The sequence below is a fragment of the Mus caroli genome, chromosome 6 (genome assembly GCF_900094665.2).
Source record: "Mus caroli chromosome 6, CAROLI_EIJ_v1.1, whole genome shotgun sequence".
Lineage (NCBI taxonomy): Eukaryota > Metazoa > Chordata > Mammalia > Rodentia > Muridae > Mus > Mus caroli.
This window is the reverse complement of record NC_034575.1, coordinates 58,566,541-58,589,813: the sequence shown is the minus strand read 5'-3', so window position 1 is coordinate 58,589,813 and position 23,273 is coordinate 58,566,541. Positions and strand designations below refer to the sequence as shown.

The following is a 23,273-nucleotide window of genomic DNA, read 5'->3' as shown; positions in this document are numbered from 1 at the left end:
TTGGTTTTTCGAGACAGGGTTTCTCTGTATAGCCCTGGCTGTCCTGGAACTCACTTTGTAGACCAGGCTGGCCTAGAACTCAGAAATCCGCCTGCCTCTGCCTTCCGAGTGCTGGGATTAAAGGCGTGCGCCACCACGCCCGGCTGGTTTATTTTTTTCTTAAAAAAATTATTTATTTGTTGTTTCAGGGTCCACTTTAATCCAACATAACTTAAACACCAATTCAATACAGAAAACAGAATTTATTGTAATCAAGCCACTAGTGATTGATCTGGGACAAAGGACAGACTAAGGAGCTGAACTGTGTATTGGAGCCAGAGTGTTAAAGATCTTATGCATTAACTTGCCAACCTGGATGTCAGCTACCTATGTACCCCTCTCTCTCTGCCAAATAGAATGTGGGAACTTTATTTGACCCCTATTCAAAATGGAAATTTTACTAAAAATGGGTTTGATTTGGTTCCTTCTTGTGTGTGTGTGTGTGTGTGTGTATGTATGAATGTTTTGCCTGAATATATATATGTATATATATATATATATATATATATATATATATATATATATATATGCACCACATGTTTGCCTGAAGGGGGTATCTAAAACCTACATGATTGTGAGCCACCATGTGGGTGCTGAAATTTAACCCAGGTACTCTGCAGAGATTATGAGTGCTCTCAACTGCTGAATCATCTCAGCAGCCCCTTGTAATCATTCCATTCTATTAAAATATTAAAACAACATATGCCATATATATTAATTGTGTTTTTTAAATAGAAATTATAACATACATGATACTCTTGGTACATAGTCATATACATATATATGATTATGCTGTTCTAGACAACTCTGTGTCTATTTCCAGCACTTACATGGTGACTAATAAGAGTAACTCCACTCTCAAGGGATCAGACACCTTCCTCCGACCCCTGTAGGCATCAGATGAATACATATATATTCAGACAAAATAGTCGTACACATACATTAATTCAAAAAATTTAATTATATATTATATAAAATATATTATGCAGGATTGGTTCATTCAGTTATGGATGTGAAGAAGTACCAAGATTAGCCATCTGTAAGCTGGAGAACCAGATCATAGGCTACGATGCCAGTCTAAATTTCAAAGCCTGAGAAGCATGTGAGCAATGGTCTTGCTCCGTTTCTTAGTTTAAGGCCTAAGAACTGAGACCTACTGTGTACTTCTCTCATGGAGATCAGAGATATGAGAATGAAAAATACTTATCTGAGACACACATAGGATTTTCTCAAGATGAACATGGAAAGAATTGTGCTTCCTCCACCTTTCAATGCAATGAGGGGCCCAATAGGAACAGGCTGGATGTTCCTCATTCCCATTGGTGAAAATGGCTTTTACTCAGGCTACCATATAGAAATCTTTTCACAAAAGATCCAACAGTGAATTTAGAAATAATATTTGACAACAATATAGGCATCCTGTATAAAGTTGGTCACTACATTAAGCAACGTTTTGTTATTTTCCTAGTCCTTCCAGACAGATGTTCCTTTGTCTATCAAAACCTGGCATTAGAATTCAGCTCTGTCAGGTATCTCTGCTGCATTATGGAAGAGTCACCTCATCCCAAACTCCAAAAGTGATGGTTTCCTCTATCTTTAAGAGGCAGTACTGAAACTAGACTGCTGCAGATGCAATCTTAATGAAAGAGCAAGTTAGTCTTCTAGAAAAGGCAGAGAAAACCTAGACTTCAGAACATGTAGCTACGTTCTGCACCCTCCAGCCATCGCACGTGGAGCATCTTAAAAGCAGAGACCTTCTCATAGCCCACACTTCAACAAAACAAAACAAAACAACAACAAACCAATAGAACTTCCTTCTTCACAGGTGATGACTGTGATCAATATTCTTTACGTTATAACACACTATAGCATTCTATAAAGTATGAAGTTACTCGGAAATCATGTGATTTTGTGATACCAAAGTGTTTTTGAAGGCTTAATCCAACAGAAGGCAATAAAATTAAATGTATTGTTTTTATAAATTATATGTAAGGGGGATGAAGTAACAACAAAATAATTGTATGGTTGGGGGTCACCACAATAATGTGAACTGTATTAAAGGGCCACAGCATTAGGAAGGCAGGGAATCATTGCTCTAAACATTATGGTCTGGTTAAGATTGGCTGTGGAAGCAGCTTTAATGTACTTTTCCTGGCCTTATTTTCCTTTTATGATAAAGTTGGAAGACCTTTAGGGCAGTGCATTACGTGTTAATTCTGGAACTCAGCTCCTCACAGCAGAACGTGGGTGGCATTGGCAAACAGAACAAAGAAAATTCAGACAAACAAAAGCTGTTGCGGTAGAATACCTTCTCTAAGGAAAACTGTATTGATTCTTTATGGTTTTATTCTGAATAGGCTTTCCTTTTCACATAGTTCTATTATAAACTCGGATTTAGGTTGCTTTATACAATGTTACTGTTGCAATTATTTTCATGGAAATTCAGGGTTGGAATGGAGCATCAGGAAGAACAGCCCGAGTGCAGGATTAACAGAAAATCTTAATGACCTCAAAAACAAGCATTGAGTTTCACTTCAATTTTTCTCAAGGATACATGATGCACCTTCAATATACTATTGTCTGAGTTAAACACCTTCCCGGAAAAACAATATATAGAAAACATAAAATCGGAAAGCTCTTTGTTTTGGTTAGAAGGCAGTGAGAATTTCCCGTCTTCACATGCCCACTGAACTCAGGGGAACGAAGTCTTCATTCATATAATGCCAACGCAGCACAGACTGATCCAACATTTAGGATTGCGAATCTGTGGTCAAATCCTAACAGACACACTCTGCCCGGTTCATGAAATCTGACAGGATCCCTGCTGGAGGCGATAAGTGTGTGAGCATCATGCGCATTCAGCCTCTGGCTGCACAACAAACCCTGACAACTTGACAGCTCCTCAGTTAGAAAGCCATTTACTCTTTTTGAGAAGTGGATAGAGTAGTAGAGACTGGAGCTTTAATTCCGGACGGATACCTAATACATCTCTGCTGCAGTTATTTGGGTGGTCAGGCTTTCTTTGCATCTTTGAATGCATTATTGCTTGTCCCAATATTTGTGTGAAGGAGCTGCTCCACACATTAACTAAGCTGCATTTCCCCAACTCATTCACAGGGATTTTAAAGCAGCATAGATTCAGAATTTATTAGGTAAATAGTTTATGAAATTCATGATTCTGTGGAAAAATGATCTCTATAAACAAATATGTTGGGGTGCCAACTGGTACTCATGGTCACATGTTCAGGCATGTGTGCACACATGCACATGCACGCGCACACACACACACATGCACTCATGTATAGACACACATACTTGCATACAAATATACACTAACTGAATATGTAAAGTTTTAGAATAAATGAAAAAAATTATTAAAACCAGAAATGTTTAACCATTTTTTAAACAAGGAGAAAAAAATTACTTTAACCCTGGGTCTCTTTCATTGAGAAGATGTAGTCCTAAAATTCTCAATTGTCTTGCCTCAGCCTTTTCAGTGCTGTAATTGCAGGTGTGTGTCAGCACATCTGGATTCACACTTGAAGGTGCCAACAATATAAAAAGCACCTTAGAGTCAGTAATTTATAAGAATTCTAGTGACCTTTAGTGGAATATCTGTATGGTATTTGCACTTAGGAGAGCTTCAGTCCAGTTTTGAAGCTAGAGTGTAGAAATCTGAACAGTTCCCTTGGTCATCTGTTATAGTTGAAAATGACATACACATACTTTCATGTCTTTACATCACTGTTCCTTTAGTGCTAGATAATGAGCCCACACTGAATTCCGCACAGGTCAAAGTGACTACACTGAGTTCCAGCCATTACAGAACACACAGGAATTCTAGAATTGATAGGCTGGAAGCCCTCTTTTGCCACCTGCATAAGCATTCACACACCCCAACCTTCCTATCCTGAGATACTCTCTTCTCACAGTTTTCTGGCTCAGAGACTCTCCTACTTCCCTCATGTCATGATAGAAGCTTGAGACACATCCAGGATGAAGCTATTTGAACCTTACTTTGTTTCTGTTGCTGAAAGTCTCTTTATCTCTTTAGCCTTTGTTACCCAGTCTAGGATAGGATTCAAGCTTTGTCACTTTAATCATATCTTACTATTGTCTTTAATCTCACTTGTTTTATTGCATTACTATAAAAACAGTAAAATGAAAGGACAGCAACCTGATTAAAAAAATATCCAGCCTGCATTAGTCAAACTCATTCAGTGTGCGGAGGGCTGCTGACAAACACAACCAAGACTACTGCTACAGTGAAGTGCTTGTTTTTGTCTTTTGATGTGATATCAGCCCTGCCTAGCAATTCCCCTCTGTCTCCTGTTTGCCACTTTATTCCTTTGACTTCCTAATTTCCAACATCTTTTGCTACTGTGGTGCCTTTTCCTTTAGTAGATAATCTCAACCTGTGATTTCACCAGCAAAAAAACCCATTATATTCAGTAACTATTGCCTTAGTTCCTTAATACCTGCAAACCCATATTGTGTTAAGGACTTGACTTGCTTCTTTCTTCACCCCTTCTTTTGTACTCTGGTAAGCCACACCATCCCCACTTAAGGTTAAGAATACCAGCTACTTCTGTATTGCATTCTCCCCCTTTATTTTCATACTTTAAATCAATCATTACTTAACATAATTTTGTTCTATCTTCATCTGTTTCTCTTAAATGACAGTCTTAATATTCAAATATGCTCAATTTATTTACATTCTAAAGATCCTCCCTTGCATCTTTCAAAGCTATTTCGTTTCTGCAAAAACATGTTAACCTTTTCACTTTTCATTTGTTTTCTATTTTTGTTCTTTAAATATCTGACAATGCCATCCATTAAGCTTTGTCCATCCCGGAGCTTAGCATAACTGTCCTCTGAGAGGTTTCACCCAGTATCCAATAGAAAGAGATGAGGAGATTCACAGCCAAAGATAAAATGGAGATCATGGAGTCTTATGAAAGAGTTGGGGGAAGGATTGAGGGACCAAAGAAGAGAGGGACTTCACAGGAAGACCAAGAGAGTCAACTAACATGGCTCCTAGAGGGATCCCAGAGACAGAATCACAAACCAAAGAGTGAGCACAAGTTGGACATAGGCCCCCTGTCCATATTTAGCACACGTGCAGCTCAGCCTTCATGTGGGTACTCCAACAATTAGAGCTAGGGCTGTCCCTGAATCTATTGTTTGCGTGCCAGTGGATCGGGTTTTCCTAACTGGAGCCTTTTCTGGCACCAGTAGCAGAGGATGAACATAGTCCTGCAGTACCTTGTTGTGCCCTGGGAGGGGAGTTATAGTGATGGAGTGATGCCCAGAGGGGGGTGCCCCTTCCCAAAAGAAGGGGAGGGAGGATTTGGGGTGTTGATCAGTGTGAGGGCATACTGGGAGGAAGGGAGCTAATATTAGGAGGTAAAGTGAATAAGGAAACAAATTTAAAAATAGGTTTGCATCAATAAATGTTTAGTTACTTAAAAATTAAGATTTGTCTGTCAATGGCAAGTGATTAGTGTATGTTTGTACTATGCATGGCTCTGGAGTGCTCACCTTACTAATACATTTCATTTAATTCAGCTTAACTTCAACATAAAATCCAACTAAAGGACAATTTCAGAAAACTCAAATCATAATCATCAATGTAACAATGAGAGATAGGCAAGATGATAACAAAAAATGTGGTTCATGTAAGTATAAATATATATCTACATTCAAAATTATTTCCATTAACCATTGTCCTGAGTCCCAAGTACATACATACACACACACAAACACATAATACACACTCTTACTAAAGAGATAACAACCAAAGAAAGAACAAAACTTGAAAGGAAAATAAAGTCAAAGAGAAATCTGAGATGCCCAAAATAGGAAGTAGAATGCTTTATAGGCAGAGAATTTAAAGAGAAACCAAAAGATGTTTGACTGTATCAAGACATTACATGAAGCTTAGACGTCTGACAAATCAGGATGAGTTTCACTCATGTGATGGCAAGAACTTACTTATGATGCTCTGGTCAGTGAAAATTGACGTATTTCAATAACGGGTTTGATGATATCCAGTAATGTATCTTCTATTGTAATTCTACTGTTCCACACAAAAATATATGCACAAGTACAATAGTATATCGTTAATAAATATATGTATGAACACTGCAACTGCCTTACTGTGTAAACAGTGTAATAAATTATAGCATATTTATATAATTGAAAAAGTTAAACAAAATAAATTAATGTATTTCTACTACATGCCAAAGCAAGGATGAAACAGGCAAACAAGGTAGAACTTTAGAAGCTGGAAAGAGAATATGTAAGACTGAAGACAAGACTGAATACTGGCAAATTTTGCTTCATTGGGTGATAAAGAAATAACCCAATGTTCACATTAAATTTGGAGTACAGTACCAGGCTTGCAACTGAGGGAGTGAGTCTGGGTTTTTCCAGTCACTACTTTTATTTTGAAGCATATCTAGAGCCAGTTACCCTCAACATAGTCAACATCAGACACCCAGACCTTTACTGGTATCAGCTCTGTATGCAAACTTACCTGCAGTTTTCCCCTATAAAACTGTTGAAAAATGGCAGGTTCAAAGTACAAAGAAGTCATTTCTCCGAGGACTATCATAATTCTCCTTGAGAGAGCTATCATCATGGTATTCTGTCAAACATCCTTTATTGGTACCTAGCTGCCTCATTACATGATCTGCAGAATATACTAAGGATCATTTCCTGTAAAGTATAATCTCCTGGCTCCAGGCCAGACACAAAATTCTACTATAATGTCACTTTCTGTAGCTGACTTTCAATGCTATTGTATTAAAGTTACTCAAACACTTTTTCTGATGTGCATATCACAAACTAAAAATCAAACAGCTAGGCTTTGTCTAAATATTTAATTTAGTATTTCAAAAAGGCATTAACGCAATGACTGAAAGGTGATACAATTTCAATAGGGAAGAACTATGTTATTTCTCTTCAGTTAAATTATTCTAAGGTATGAATCTAACTAATTGTTCCATGTACTTATGTATCTACTCCAAACGCCCAACTGTCTGTCTAAGGAGTGCTCTCCTTCCTTACTCCTGCTCACATGCATTTTAATGATACTGTGATCACATTGCAGAGAATTATATTGCAAAACCACAACAGTATAGAGAAAAGAAATTGTAACAAGTTCAGGCTTACTTTCCGGACACCCCTGCCAAGTTCTTCTCCATAGTTGGTTCCAAGGATTTCAAAGTGGACATTGGGGTTACCTCCATTTTCTCCAAATTCTAGATCTCCAGTCAATCCATTAACTCCACCCTAGATGAGGGAAGAGACACATTTAAAATTTCAGGAAAACCAAACAATTACTAATAAAGGATAAATGAAGTTATAAGCACTCTCCATTCATAAAATAAAATTTCAAAGAATATGCTTATTAGTGGACTAATTTTAGTAGATGCACAACACACTCAGGAGTTCTGTTAAAAGTCACCAGAAATCGCTTAATTCAATCTCATCCACTTGTTCTAAAAAATAACTTTAGTCCCATGAGCCAATGACTACTCAAAATGGAGCCTGATTAGAGCTGAGTTTCAGCTCCATAGTGAAGGTGTGGCCACTATGTCTTTTGAAGTACAAGGGCATGTCACCAGAGTACAGCAGCATTCAGGAAACTAAAAGAAGCTATTTTGGACACAATTCCAGTTAAATTTGATTGAAAAGTATACCTAGGAATTTTAAAATGCATCACATAAAACTTTGTAGTTTATTTTCTCCTGTGAATTTATTTTTGAAGCAATAACAATAATTGAATGTGTTGTTTCCAAAAGATCAAAGAAAAGACTTTGAACTATTTAATAAGAAATATGCTATTAGCCTGATTTATATATGAAACAATGTGTGTGCATGTATATACATATATTTCAAAATATCATACTGTTTTGCATTAGTATGTATGACTTTACATTTTTACATAATAGTTAAGAAAACTCATTTAATAAATATGATAAATTATATATTTATATAAGCAAGGGTAAACTGGGCTAGATAATGTTTTATGCTCTCAACTGTCTTTGCTGGCATTGAGACTCTGGGAATTTCCAGACTCCATAATTCCTTCATTCTTTTTTTTCTATTGGATATTTTGTTTATTTACATTTCATATGTTATCCCCCTTCCTAGTTACCCCTTCAGAAACCCCCATCCAACCGCCCCTTCCCCTGCTTCTATGAGGGTATTCCCCAACCCGTTCACTCCAGCCTCGCATTCCCCTACAGTGGGACATCAAGCCTTCAACAGAACCAAGGGCTTCTCCCACAAGGCCATCCTCTGCAACATATGTGGCTGGAGCCATGGGTCGCGCTCCATGTGTACTCTTTAGTTAGTGGTTTAGTCCCTGGGAGCTCTAGCATGTCTGGTTGGTTGATATTGTTCTTCCTATGGGGTTGCAAACTCCTTCAGCTCTTCAGTCCTTTACCTAACTCCTCCATTGGGGACCCCGTGTTCAGTCCAATCGTTGGCTGCAAGCATCTGCATCTGTATTTGTCAGGCTCTGGCAGATCCTCTCAAGAGACAACTATATCATGCTTTTGTCAGCAAGCACTTTTTGTTGTTACAATAGTATCTGGGTTTGATTTCTGTATATGGAATGGATCACCGGTGTGGCAATCTTTGGATAGTCTTTTCCTCGGTCTCTGCTCAGTATTTCCTCCTGTGAGTATTTTGTTCCCCCTTCTAGGAAGGACTAAAGCATCCACACTTGGTCTTCCTTCTTCTTGAGCTTCATATAGTCTGTGAGTTGTATCATGTGGATAGATGGCCACATGGTCATACATGCTCCTTACTGTTCTTACTCACTTTGTTCTATCAACCTTCACCTTATTTAGGATTTTAAACTTACTGTGATATTCAGTCACTTCAGCATTAGTGTGTTCCCTGGGATGATTTTTGGCTCTGTAATGACATTTATTTTGACAATAAATAATCTGTTTTTGAACTGCTCCAGTTATCACCTCTGCCTAAACATGTAATACTTGTCTTAAACTTGTAGCTCCAGTTTTGCAATTCTTGGCTGGTTCTTTGCTGTCTGCTCCATCTTACACTTCCTCTCTGCCTTCCAGACACTCACAGAATACCTACTTCATAAAAGACATTCAGATAACTATTGTCAACTTAACGTTTCCAATCTTTATTATGAATTCCTCTTCTCTTTCTTTTTTGCTTCTCACACACCTGCCTTCATTGTAAACAATAAGTGGAAACACCAAGAAATAGTAAAACATATTTTATAAAAGCTGACTCTTGGATGCCCTTGGGGACTCATATGTAGATGCTAACCCCAAGAAGGAGAAAGAAAACTTCAAAGCTCAGGAAGACTGGGGCCACCAAGGAGATGGCGGACTCTTTGTAAATATCACATGTGTACTTGGTGGAAGTGACCTTGTAAACAAAGAACCAGGCAGTGAAGAACATGCTGATAACTAGAAGTCATGTGTAGGTAGCCAGCCAGGCTGGCCTACCTACTCATGGCTTTGAGCTCCATTTTGCCCAACAAAGAATAAAGCAGTGGCCCACTACCACAAGAATGTGTTGACAGAAGCAAGTGCTCTTTATGATGAATTTCAATAATCAATCTATTTTATTTTTACAGCAGCATAATCAACAGAACACGTTTTTCATCATTACTTCCTTGATTTAGACAGGAATTAAAATTATCTAGTCATATCATGGATGAATATGTTAAATTTTATGTCTGTGGTCTTTTCATATGAGTTAGCAGTGACAAGCAGAAGGCTTCACCAGTGACCTAGGCATATAACAGCTGTGCAGAAACTGACCAACTAGCTTAACTTCCCTCTCTCTCAGTGTCTGTGTATTTTAAAAGTACAATGAAGCACTTATCTCAAAGTGTTATTTCTGCTATACAGATAGTATGGCATTATGAGTAAAGCAGTGGAGTGTTATTATATTGAGAGCTGCAATTGTTTGCACCATTTTGGTCAAGTGTTTTTCCAGCCTTTATCTTCAAAGACCTAACACTACAAGACACACTTCCTGACTTTGCCTCCTTGTCAGCTAAAGTTTAAAATTCAATTCATTTATATGACTCTGTGTGTGCATGGATGTAACGTGTGTGTGGATTTATACATTCATGTAATGGTGAGAAGTCCTTGGAGATAGGATTTGTAGATCCAACATGATAACCATGGGCCTGAGGAGCTGTACAGCATGCTCTATCCCCTGTGTCATTTGCCTGTACTTCTTGCTTGCTTCTATGTTTATATAAAGAATGCATCCAATTGGTGCAATTCAATTTTATGCCATGTTAGAGGTCAGTATTAGTGTGGGAAACATCCAATATCTCTTACAAATTTAAATGAAATCTGATATCTCTAAGTTAATAATATATGTATGAATACAGTGTACATCATTATACATAAGTTCCAAATATTCTAATTCTAAAAAAAATCCTATTTAAAGAAACTTATTATACATATTTATTTATTCATTGGGGCAAGGCCAATGCCATATTGCATGCGGAGAGCAAAGAGTTACTTGCAGGAGTTAGATCTCCACTTCCACCATGTAAGTTTCAGAGATAGAGCTCAGGTGAAGAGGCTTGTGGGTAAGGCATTCAGAAATCTCACTGTGTACAGAATCATCTGTGCATGGTTGAAAGCACATAGATTTCACACCAGCATCTGGGATGCAAAGGCAGGCAGAACTCTTTGATTTGGGGGCCAGCCTGGTCAGCATAGAAAATCCCAGTCCAACCATGGCTATATCATTTCCTCTGTCAGAGAAAGCTCTTATTCTCATCCTACCTCAAAATATATCCTAACTCCATGAGAATTCTTGTTTATTGTCTCACTTCTAGAAAGAGGGAAGGAATTGTGTGTTCTTATGACTACTCTATGGAAAATTCTAACCTCAGAAAGTTTTAAACACTCCAGTCACTCTTTTACTTTCTCAGTCTTCCCAGTTGGTAGGCTATGACTGTGCAGGGCCAGGTCCTCCTCTGCAGGGAGCAGCTTCCACTGTGTAACTTAATGCATTTATAGGAAACAAGCATAAAAACCATAAATCAGAGGACTTGCACTTAGTTTCCTGCGGCCCTACCTTGCTCACCTTTTTGACTTTGTAATTTATCTTCTTCCTGCTCTATCATTAATGAGCTTTTGACATGCATAATCAGAGGATTCTGCCCTCAGGAAGTTATCTAGGATGCTCAAGAGGTCAACACTGTAAGCAAATAAGCCCTTTAAACAACATTCGTTGTTATCTCAGCCAGATTTAACCTGATCTTTCTGTTGTTTGTTTTAAGATTCCAGTGCTTTCGAGTTTTTTTTTTCATCTATCTTCTGATTAACCTTGAAAGTAGAGGTTGGCAAAAACATTCTGGTTGGGCATGATGAATGGTCATTATCTTTGTGTATGCATGGTTATATTTATAAATCTTGTGGTGATATAGACGATTCCATGCAATATAAGCTAATCGATCATTGATAAACCAAACAGCAAGGTAGCATCCTATATGTCCTTTACACTGATCATCAAAACTGCTGCTCAAGGATCTTTAAAATGCTGAGTATGTTACTTTGGATTTTATTCTACACACATAATAGAGAAATATCATGGGCAACAAATAGAGAAAAAATAAGAAGAAAAAGGGAAGAAAAGTTAAAAGTTGGAGAATCAAAGCAGCTTAAGAAATATTTATCACTAAATTTAAATAACAAAATAAATAATAAAATTTCTAAATAGACCAAAGTATCTCGTTCCCCTGCTGCTACAAAAAATTGAGGGGAAAGGCATTATGAAAATGATTACTCATCTGCACCCAGGAGCTGAGGTTGCACTACAGCCCTTAGTGCACTGGTCCCTCAAGGAGAGAGCTGTCCTCACAGGAGATAGCCACTTCCTCTTCAATAACTGTCTGGAGCATGGGTGGCCAGGAGTGTTCAGAACACAGGAACATTGGAGCACCTGGGACAGGATCCTTCCAATCTACCATCTGCACCTGGGAGCTGAGGCTATTCCAGAGCCCTCTGTACAATAGTTCTACCAGGAGAGAGATGGTCTCCAAGGCATGCTGACACAGGCTTACAGACTCACAGGAGGAACAAGCTCCAGGCAGACACAGCAAGAATATCTAACACCAGAGATTACCAAATGGCAAAAGGCAAATGCAAGAATCTAACCAAGAGAAACCAAGGCTACTTGGCATGATCAGAACCCAGTTCTCCCACCACAGCAAGTCCTGGATACAACAACAGAAAAGCAAGTTGTGGATTTAGAATCACATCTCATGTTGCTGATAGAGGATGTTAAGAAGGACATAAATAACTTGGTTAAAGAAATTTGAGGCCAGCCTGGTCTACAAAGTGAGTGCCAGGACAGCCAGGGCTACACAGAGAAACCCTGTCTTGAAAAACAAAAACAAAAACAAAACAAAACAGAAATACAGGAGAGCACAGGCAAACAAATAGAAGCCCTTAAAGAGGAAACACAAAAATCCCGTATAGAATTACAGGAAAATACAACCAAACAGGTGAAGGAATTGAACAAAACCATCCAGAATCTAAAACTGGAAGTAGAAACAATTAAAACACACACACACACACAAAGGAGACAACTCTGGAGATAGAAAGCTTAGGAAAGAGATCATGAGTCATAGATGCAAGCATCACACACAGATTAAAAGAAATAGAAGAAAGAAAGAAAGAGAGAGAGAGAGAGAGAGAGAGAGAGAGAGAGAGAGAGAGAGAGAAAGAAAGAAAGAAAGAAAGAAAGAAAGAAAGAAAGAAAGAAAGAAAGAAAGAAAGAAAGAAAGAATCTCAGGCACAGAAGATACCATAGAAAACATTGACACAACAATCAAAGAAAAGGCAAAATGTAAAAAGATCCTAACCCAAAACATTCCAGAATTTAGCATACAATGAGGAGACCAAACCTAAGGATAATAGGTATAGAAGAGAGTGAAGATTCCCAACTTAAAAGGCCAGTAAATATTTTCAATAAAACTATAGAATAAAACTGCCCTAACCTAAAGAAAGAGATGCCCATGAACATATAAGAAGCCTACAAAATCCTAAATGCATTGGACAAGAAATGAAATCCAGCTATACTTCTCCTGGGCATATACCCAGAAGATGTTCCAACTGGTAATAAGAACACATGCTCCATTATGCTCATAGCAGCCTTATTTATAATAGCCAGAAGCTGGAAAGAACTCAGATGTCCCTCAACAGAGGAATGGATACAGAAAATGTAGTACATTTACACAATGGAGTACTACTCAGCTATTAAAAACAATGAATTCATGAAATTCTTAGGAAAATGGATGGGACTAGAAAATATCTGCCTGAGTGAAGCATCCTAATCACAAAAGAAAATGCATGGTATGCACTTACTGATAAGTGGATATTAGCCTAAAAACTCAGAATACCCAAGATAAATTGATAGATCACATGAAGCTCAAAAAGAAGGAAGATCAAAGTGTGGATGCTTCAGTCCTTCTTAGAAAGTGAGACAAAATACTCAAGGGAGGAAATATGGAGACAAAGTGTGGAGCAGAGACTGTAGGAAAGGCCATCCTGAGAAGGCCCTACCTGGGAACCCATCTCCTATAGAGACATCAAATCCAGACACTATTGTGGATGCCAAGAAGTGCTTGCTGATAGAAGCCTGATATAGCTGTCTCCTGGAAGGCGCTTCTAGAGCCTGAAAAATACAGAGGTGGCTGCTCACAGGAAGCATTGGATTGAGCACAGGGTTCCCATTGGATGAGCTAGAGAAAGGACCCAAGGAGCTAAAGGGTTTTGAAGACCCATAGAGGGAACAATAATATGAACCAACCAGTATTGCCAGAGCTCCTAGGGACGAAACCACCAACCAAAGAGTACACATGGAGGGACTCATGGCTCTAGCTGCATAGGTAGCAGAGGATGGCCTTGTAGGCCATCTATGGGAGAGACCCTTTGTCCTGTGAAGGCTCTATGTCCCAGTGTAGGGGAATTCCAGGGCCAGGAAGAAGGGTGGGTATGTTGTTGAGCAGGGGAGGAGGGAGGCTTAGGGGGCTTCCAGAGGGGAAACCAAGAAAGGGTATTGGACCTAGGGTGCTCTACATATTTGAAGCCGATGATCAAGCAGCTTGATCTTCAAAATGGGTCTCCTAACAATTTGAGCAGGGGCTGCCTCTGACTCTGTTTCTGTCATTGGATCCCCTTCCTTTAGCTGGACTGCCTGGTCCGGATTCAATGGGAGAGGAGATAATTAATGTCCCATGGCAGGGTGGTACTCAAGGAGAAATTCCCTTTCTCTAAGGAAAAGAGGAGGGAACAATGAGTGGGCAATCTGTGAGGAGTGGAGGGATTGCGGGATACAATCAGGATTTAAAGGGAATAAGTAAATAAATTAATTAATGAAAAAAGAAAAGAATATGATTGCAAAGATTGACTATATTTTGAGTTGTTTATGAGGTTAAAAATCCTCAGCAGAAAGAAAACATTGTATTTCATTTAGTGGTAGTGCTGGATAGTTTAAGATCAACTTGATATAATTAGAGTCATCTGAGAGGAGGGAAGCTCAACTGAGTTAATGCCTCCATAAGTTTGGGCTATAGGAAAGCCTGATAGGCATGATATTAATTAGTGATATTTGTGAGAGGGAACACCACTGTCCTGATGGTCCTGGTTTCTATAAGAAAGCAGTCTGAATCCATAAGGGTTAAAGGCAGAAAGTGGCACTCCTCCTTGGCCTGTGCTCCTCCCTCCAGGTTCTTTCCTTGTTTGGGCTCAGTAACCCATATTGAGACAGTAATGTATGGATAAATATCATCAGGAATGATGTGATAGTTCCAAAATAGGCACAAGTGGCTCGTGATTAGAAAAATTTGAAGCAGCATATAACACTTGCATGTGCATATTTACATTAGCACACACTTATACATATAGATTCACAGTAAAGACTTATAGCTAACAGATGATATAGTCCATGCCATAAAAGAAGCAATTAGAACTCATTTATTAAGATAAATATTTCTGTCCTTCTAGGTTTTTCTCTCTAAATTATACATGCATATTGCTTGTCTCATATAGCATATATGTTTTAAAGTGGATTGCTAAAAAAAAATGAACATTGGTACAATATTAAAATGTGCTGTTACCTGCTTTATAAGACAAATGAACTAAAATTCAAACATTCATTCGTGAATTCTGGGAGTCTCTTTTAAAGGATATAAATGATATTTGCTTATGCTTGCTCACACACTCACACACACACACACACACACACACACACACACACACACATACACATGATCACACACACACACATTCTCTCTCTGCCCTATCCTTGTGAATATGGACAGAAAAAGTCAATATCGTCTGTTTTCCTCAATAAAATTCCTCCCTATGTTTTCAAACTGGGTCTCTCAATTAATCTAGAGCTTTTCAAGTTTGATACGTTAATTGACTATCAAACCCTACTGATTTTCTAAAACGTGAATGCTGAAGATATGAACTCAGGTCTTCTTGATTCCATTGCATGTATATCTTACCCACTGTGCAATTTTTGAAAACTACCATGACAAAAGTCTGTTTATCTGTAAAAGTTGTATTTTATAGTTCAAGTTGTGTTCATGCAAATCATTCCTAAATTTTCATTTTCTCCTTCAGATATGTACATACTCAATGATATATCATTGTTTTTCCACAGAAAACCAATATGTTCCTTTTCTCTAAGGATTTATATTTTGAAACATTGCAAACAAAATAACCTATATCTCATCTTGCCCAGGGCATAGACCATCTTTCTTTTTTTAGGATTCCACTTTATCATTACTTCTTGCAATCTCCCAATAGCTTCTCAGTGCCCTGAAGACGTGGCACTTGCACCTGCTTTCATGGATGTAGAGGCTGTAGCCTGGCCCATATCTCTTCTATGGAGTAATATGAGCCTCTACACAGGTGCCCATATATGTTTAGTCCCATCAGTAGAATTTCATAACAGCTCTTTCCCTAGGAATCTGAGGGCATCTGGAGTTATCAATACCCTGCTTAAGACACTATAAGAATGCCTTATTCCATTGGAAATTATGCTATTTTAGTTAAGTGACAGTTGTAGGTTCTCTTCCATGACCTGTGACTTCACCAACACTAGGCAGCTGGCCATACTTTCCGTGCTAAGCATGATTTCTCTTTGGTTGAGCAGGTCCTAAGTCCATTAAAAGAGTTGTTCATTATGGCCAGGCTATTTATGCTACTACTGAATAGTTATGGATATCATTCCATGCTGGTCGTAGTTGTTCACAATCATCATTCCTGGGTAGGAGCATTGGTTGATTCTTTCCTTTGGAAGCATACATCATGATTTCTCCATTGGAAGCTTGCATTATGGCTTCTAACCCATGTAAAACATTTGTTATTTCACTTTCCTAGGACTCCCTGCCCTTTTCTTGGCTTGGACCTCCTCATCTTAAACAACACTCTTTGTTAAGTATGATCTTCAGTCACATATTTCCAGAGCAGCTGCCATCTCTCATTATACAGAACTGATCACACTTGTAATTATTTTTGATATTTATATTTTCTTCCCTTATTCTGTGATTTAAAAGGTACAATATATGGCAATTTAACCAATACTTAGTGAATGGAAATAGTTTACCTTTGGAAACAGGAAGTATTTTGATATTTTTGGCACTCAAAAAACTCTTTGTCAAACATCAATATGTTTCAATACATATCTTTTAACTATCAACCAATATGACATAATATACTGTTACATACAGAAACCCCTGGTACACTAGCATTTTCTAGTTATTTTTAAATAAGAATTAAAAATAATTACCACAAGGATTTAAGGAGAAATTGAACAATTAAGCCAATGTGAAAATACTTGAACTAGAGAATTTTGATTAACTTATATATAGAGGACATACCAACTGGATAGTGATTTTTATTTATAATCACAAATTTTCAACATAATATTTTGAATTTGCTCTTTTGTTTTTAAACAAAGCTGCATTTGTTTCTTTTTAAAACTCATGTCTGATTTCATCTGAAATACATTTTCATCCTTTATTGATCTGTTAAGTAAGTGTCCTTTTGTCATTTTCTTTCCTGATCGGATAATTCTCTTCATGTGTTCTCTGCATTTGGAAAATTAAACAACCTTTGTCATTGTATATACAATTGATTCCAGTAGAGGTGTCAGTGAGAGTGTCTCACCATCTGGAACATCTTCCTCAAAGTTCTCATAGCAATGCCTGTTACATTTTAGGTCTCTTTTGAGATGCCATAAGGTCCCTCCAAGCCTTTCTAATTATTTTATATTTTAAGTCAAGTCCCAATTGAACCAGCTCTGTGATGGAAACTTGATTGTACATAGGATGTTTGCTTAAAATACTGTGGAGGAGCCATATGAAAGAGACTAGAGGAAGCAAGACTGGGTCAAACAAGTAAAACTGAGAAGCTAACAAATGTGATCCAGGATCACGTGTATGTATCTCAAGATTAAGGATTAACATTTAGTTTAATAGTTGTAACAAAATTGCCCCCGTCCAATTAATTTAAATATTAATAAAACAAGAAGCCTGTGATTGGATAGGGAAAAGGAAGGTGGAACAGAGACTGGGAGGAGGAAGATGGAGAACCAACAGGATGATTCCAATTCCATGTAGCTTTAAATAGCCACAGGTAGCTGTAATATCATATAGGGATAAAATAATTGGGATAAATTGTCTAATCTAGGTGGGCAGTTTGTATTATTATCAATTGGCTCTGAAATTATTGTGTGGGCATCTTGTGAATTGAGAGTTTATTATATATAAATCTGATTGATTAATTATAAGCTTCTAGAGTTTAGATTTACTAGTTACTGGAATTTGGGACCTCTGATCACAAGGGGTGGATGGCTGAGAAGGTATGGGTGGCTCTGAGAAAGGCAAACATGAGCTGGGAAGACTGTAGCACAGAGGCTAGCCTAGAGGCAGTGGGACTGAGAGCAGAAAGTAGCTGGGTGTAGCACAGGAAGCAGGTAATAACCATTTGGTGTAGAATTCTCTTAGGAAGTGGGGAAAGCAGCAAAACAAAAACTGCAAAGAAATTAAGCTCCATTGCTGTGTGCCATGGGAGACATGTTTAGTGAGAATCTTGGTTTCTTTGAAAAACACAAACTGAGCACTGGTGGCGCATGCCTTTAATCCCAGCACTTGGGAGGCAGAGGAAGGCAGATCTTTTTTTTCTTTTTCTTTTATTAGATATTTTCTTTATTTACATTTCAAATGTTATTCCCTTTCCTGGTTTTCCCCTTGTAAACCCCCTATCCCCTCCACACTCCCCCTGCTCACCAACACACCCACGCCTGCTTCCTGGTCCTGGCATTCCCCTACATTGGAGCATAGAGCCTTCATAGGACCAAGGGCCTGTCCTCTCATTGATGACTGACTAGGCCACCCTCTGCTGCATATGCAGCTGGAGCCATGAGTCCCACCATGTGTTTTGTTTGGTTGGTAATTTAGTCCCTGGTAGCTCTGGGGGGTACTGGTTAGTTCATATTGTTGTTCCTCCTATGGGACTGCAAACACATTCAGCTCCTTGGGTCCTTTCTCTAGGTCCTTCATTGGGGACCCTGTGTTCAGTCCACTTCAGTAGGCGAATTTCTGAGTTTGAAGCCAGCCTGGACTCACTACAGAGTGAGTTCCAGAACAGCGAGGGCTACACAAAGAAACACTGTCTTGAAAGAGAGAGAGAGAGAGAGAGAGAGAGAGAGAGAGAGAGAGAACATATTATAAAAATATGCTTTCATTTATACCCCAGGTGTGGGATACAGATTGTCCATACTAGCTGACTATGACTTGCCTAGTGCTCTAGGAGGCTTGTGATTTTACCAGCTACAGATAATTCCTTCAAGTGTATGAATTCTAGAGTCTCTTCTGAGGGTATATAAATGCTAGGGACCCAAGAGGCTTTGTTTTTGCTATTGGTGGGTTGTTGCTTGTTGCTTGTTTGCTGTTGGTTGTGGTTTATTAAGTAACCATGGATAAAGAAGAAATAACCAGAACAAGAAATTAAATAACATGACAGGAAAAATCAAACATGCCTCAAGGAATGTGATGACCCTAATCAGCAGGAAGTAGTCTAGTGATAACTATGTCCTCTTTCTTCTCTTTCATTTTTTTTCTTTCCTATCAAATGTTAGGGGGTTGATGCTATAGAAGAAAAATACTCACAAAGTAGACAGAAGTCTAACTACAGGCATTACATGTCTTTCCCATGAAGCTTGAGTGTGCACTGTAACACAACATACTCTTTCCAATGTGTCTGTACACTACTACTATCACAAGTCTTAGAGACCAAGCTGGAGTACAGCCAATATTCAGTACTATAGTATAAGCTTTTGAGTAATACAATAAAAGAGTTTGCACTGTGAATTCCATAATATAGACATGTTTTCCATATGTTTTACAAACATCTGCTGAAAGAGTGATAGATGGAATGAATAAAGTACAATTTTTGCAATCATTTCAATATTAAGAATTTTAACATTATATCTAATCTAGGATAGAAGTCCTATAGGCACTGGTAGAGTTTTCTGCCTCACAGTAAAGAGAAAGAGAAGTTTCAAACCCCAGAGTGTGGTTTAATCAAACCCAAAATAGGAACCACAAGTACCCAAGGTTTCACAGCTTCTGGTAAAAGTTACAGACAGAAGCAAGAGAACTCAACTGGCCCAGCATATGAAAAACAGACAGTCACATTATGGGAGTCACCAACCAGTTGTGTAGAGAATTGGGAATTCATTGAGGGTGCCATAGTTGCCTTAGAGTAAGACCACATACAGGAGAAGTAACACAACTTCCTGCCCAAGCTACAGTGCCATGCAAGAGACTTGAGCTGACAAAAGACAGTATCTGACCTTCAGGACAGGACTAAGGATAGAGCTTCAGATCCTACATATTAATTCCATGATATAAACTGATATCTCAGTCATCCTATGAGCCAGTTATATCTTGAACATTGTAACACCTCCATTGAAAGAAGGAATTTTTTAAAAAGATAAGACCCAACAAGTATTTCAAAGATTCATATGCAGATATTTTCACCCAACCAATGGATGGAAGTTGCCTACCCCTGTGGTTGAATTAGGGAAAGGCTGGAAGAAGCAAAGAAGGAGGGTGACCCTGTAGGAGGACCAGCCATCTCAATTAACCTGGACCCCTCACACATTGGACCACCAACCACACAGCATACACTAACTGCTGTGAGGCCCCCAACACATCTACAGTAGAGGACTGCACTTAACCCTCAAGAGACTGGAGGTCCCAGGGAGTATAGAGGTCTTGTTGGGTGGGTATTGGGGGTTGGGAACATCTTCGTGGAGACAAGGGGTGAGGAGGAGCTATGGGATGTGTAACAGTCAGAAGGTGGACGGCGGGGTTGGGGGGGGAGGGAATAAGATCTGGAGTGTAAAAAAATAATTAAATAAAAGAAAAAAAAGAAAGCAAAAATCTCTACCAACAAACTAACTCTAGATGTTCAAGTTGGAGCATAAAAACAAAAACAAAATGAAGAAAAATAGTATGCTGTTCGGGGATAGTACTAGTTCCACACGAATGACTTCCAAAGAGAATGATTTGGATAAACTTCTAAAAACAAAGAATTTAAAGGCCTAAGTACAACTATGTCAAAACAACTCAAGGTTAATACAGTTTCACTCCAAGCTCACAAAAATGAACTAAATAATGAGGTCAATCCAATATATGAAGATAGAATTCAATAAGAAGATTTATTGAAAAAAAACCTAAATTGAATTAAATGTGGAAATGAAACATTCAATATAAGCACATGAAAAGCTCAGTGGAAAGCTTCACCAATATGCAAAACAGATTATCTAGAATATATGGCAGAGTAATTAGACTATTAAGTAAAAATCAATGGTAAATTAAACATGTGAGTGTGTGTGAGTCTCTCTGTGTGTGTGTTTACAGAACACAAGAGAGCTTAGAGATATGATGAAATGAGCAAAACTCTTTATTATGGGCATAGATTGTAAATATTTACTTTATGCTATATGTTCTAGTGGCACTACCACTGGACTTTTACTTATAGACTTATATCCCCCAACAGAGACAAGTACACATTGATGTTCATAGCTGCTCTATTCATAGTAGTTTGGAGATAGAATCAACCTAGATATCCATCAACAGAAGAATAGATGAGGAAAATGTGGTACATATACACAATGGAGTATTACTCAGATAAAAAGGAAAATGAAATTTGCAGTTGAACAGATGAAATTTTAAAAAGACAGTGTTGCATGTTTTCTCTCATAGATATGTTCTATGTTTGTTTAACTTGAAGCACAATTAAAAGTCAGAATCCAGTGTTTGTGACAGAACACACTTTAAGCAAGGAACAGTAGTTGATTAAAACAATTAAAAATACTGAAGCATATAATACACAAAAGCTTAATCAAGAAATGGTGTGGCTGATAGGAGAAGTCAGGGGATAAGGATGAGAGCTAATTCAAGGAGGGGCGTATGAGGAGCCACAGAATTAAAGCATGATTGGGTGACTAGTTGCATATATGTGGCATGAAAGAAGTGGGTAGGGGGTTTCATAGGTTACAGGATAAAGTTGGATAAGGATGTGTGCATAAGGGAGGAGAGAACAGTGTGTGATTTAGCTAAAACTAGGAATGCAAGGTTTATGGAAAGACTCTAATATAAAAATTTCTAAATAAAACCTAAGGATTTAAATAGAATTACCATACATGGGTGGACAAAGCCCCTAATTGGCATTGGGTAGTAAGTGAAAATCACAGTGCTAGGCACAATATACATCCCTATTAGTTATATTGGTCGAGAGCATCACAGAAGTCACCTAAAACAAAACAGGCTGTTGGTTACCTACAATATCTACATGGGAAGATATATTTCTGAAAATGCCACACATTTTTGCTTCAGGACATTGAGAAATAAATTTAAAACTAAATGTCAAGCTTCCTTCTGAATGGCTAAGCTTTTATATAGTGCTGAAGGCTGTATGTACCCTGCTGGGAGAGAGAAGAAATTGATAATTTCACCCAGTGCTGGACTCTTCCTCCTATAATACTAAACTGTCAGGTGAGATCTCCCTACTAGTGCAGTACTGGCACGGTTGCTATGGGGTAACTAATCATGCTACTCTCATTTTTAAACGGTTCACAAGAGACTATGTCATGGCTTCTATTGTAATTCTGGCCAGAAGCCCATGGCTACTGAGGTTGTATATCCTAGTACACTTTGGTATAAGAGCATGCTGGCAAATTACCTTATAAATATTTCTCTCTATGTCCGTAGCATGGGCTGCTCTAAAACTTGATGAGAGAAGGCGTTAAACATGGTCAGAAAATTTTTTGAGCATGCTCCCACTTGTAGCTTTTCTATGCTCTAGTGAATGACTTCACACTCATGCATATATGGGCAGTATACATTTTACTTAATGGGTTATCAAAACAGCAAAAATAATACATGAAATAGAGAAGAAGGCATGCCAAAAGTACAATGGGAGATAGAGGAGAGAAAGGAAAGGTGTAAATGATCATATTTATTATATAAATATGTGAAAATCTTAAAAATAAAAATATCATAAAATTAAAAGAAAATAAGCAAACAAATATTTAAACCAACAATTAAGAATATTTAACTAGTCAAGAGTGGGCACAGGTTACCATTTAAAGACTAAGGATTCTGTAGATAAACATAGGCTATCTTCTTTGCATGGGCATGGCATAGCTGTGTTATCTGCTTGAGAGCTGATACATTCTGCTCTGTCTACAATAATTTATACATGTCATAAAGAGATGCTTTTAGCTGTGGTTCTTGAGTCTCTTGTCTGTCTGTACATAACTTCTTCTACTTTTTATATCTGGTCAACATCTAATGATTTTAAATATTTAATAAAACATGTTTGAAAGCTCGTTATCTATTATCAATCATCAACAACTTCACTTATATCACATATCTACTTCTTCTTAAATACTAACATTGCAACAACAATTAAACTTAAATTAAAAATTGTTATGATAAAGACTGTAAAAACACTCCAAATGCAAGGGCAGCCATATTCATTAAAGAAACTTTAGTAAAGCTCAAAGCACACATTGCACCTCACACAAAAATATTGGGAGACTTCAACACCCCACTCTCACCAATGGACAGATCCTGGAAACAGAAACTAAACAGAGACATATGAACACTAACAGAAGTTATG

At 38.0% G+C, this 23,273-nt stretch overlaps 1 protein-coding gene across 5 annotated transcripts in view; it reads right to left on the bottom strand.

Annotated features, from left to right (window-relative positions):
• Positions 1–23,273, bottom strand: part of Grid2 (glutamate ionotropic receptor delta type subunit 2) — a 1,450,739-nt gene that overhangs the window by 579,220 nt on the left and 848,246 nt on the right. For all 5 annotated transcript variants that reach the window (XM_021164478.2, XM_029478539.1, XM_029478538.1 and 2 more), the window contains one exon: positions 7,216–7,335. In XM_021164478.2, the coding sequence (XP_021020137.1) occupies positions 7,216–7,335 (120 nt within the window). The remainder of the gene's footprint in view (positions 1–7,215; positions 7,336–23,273) is intronic.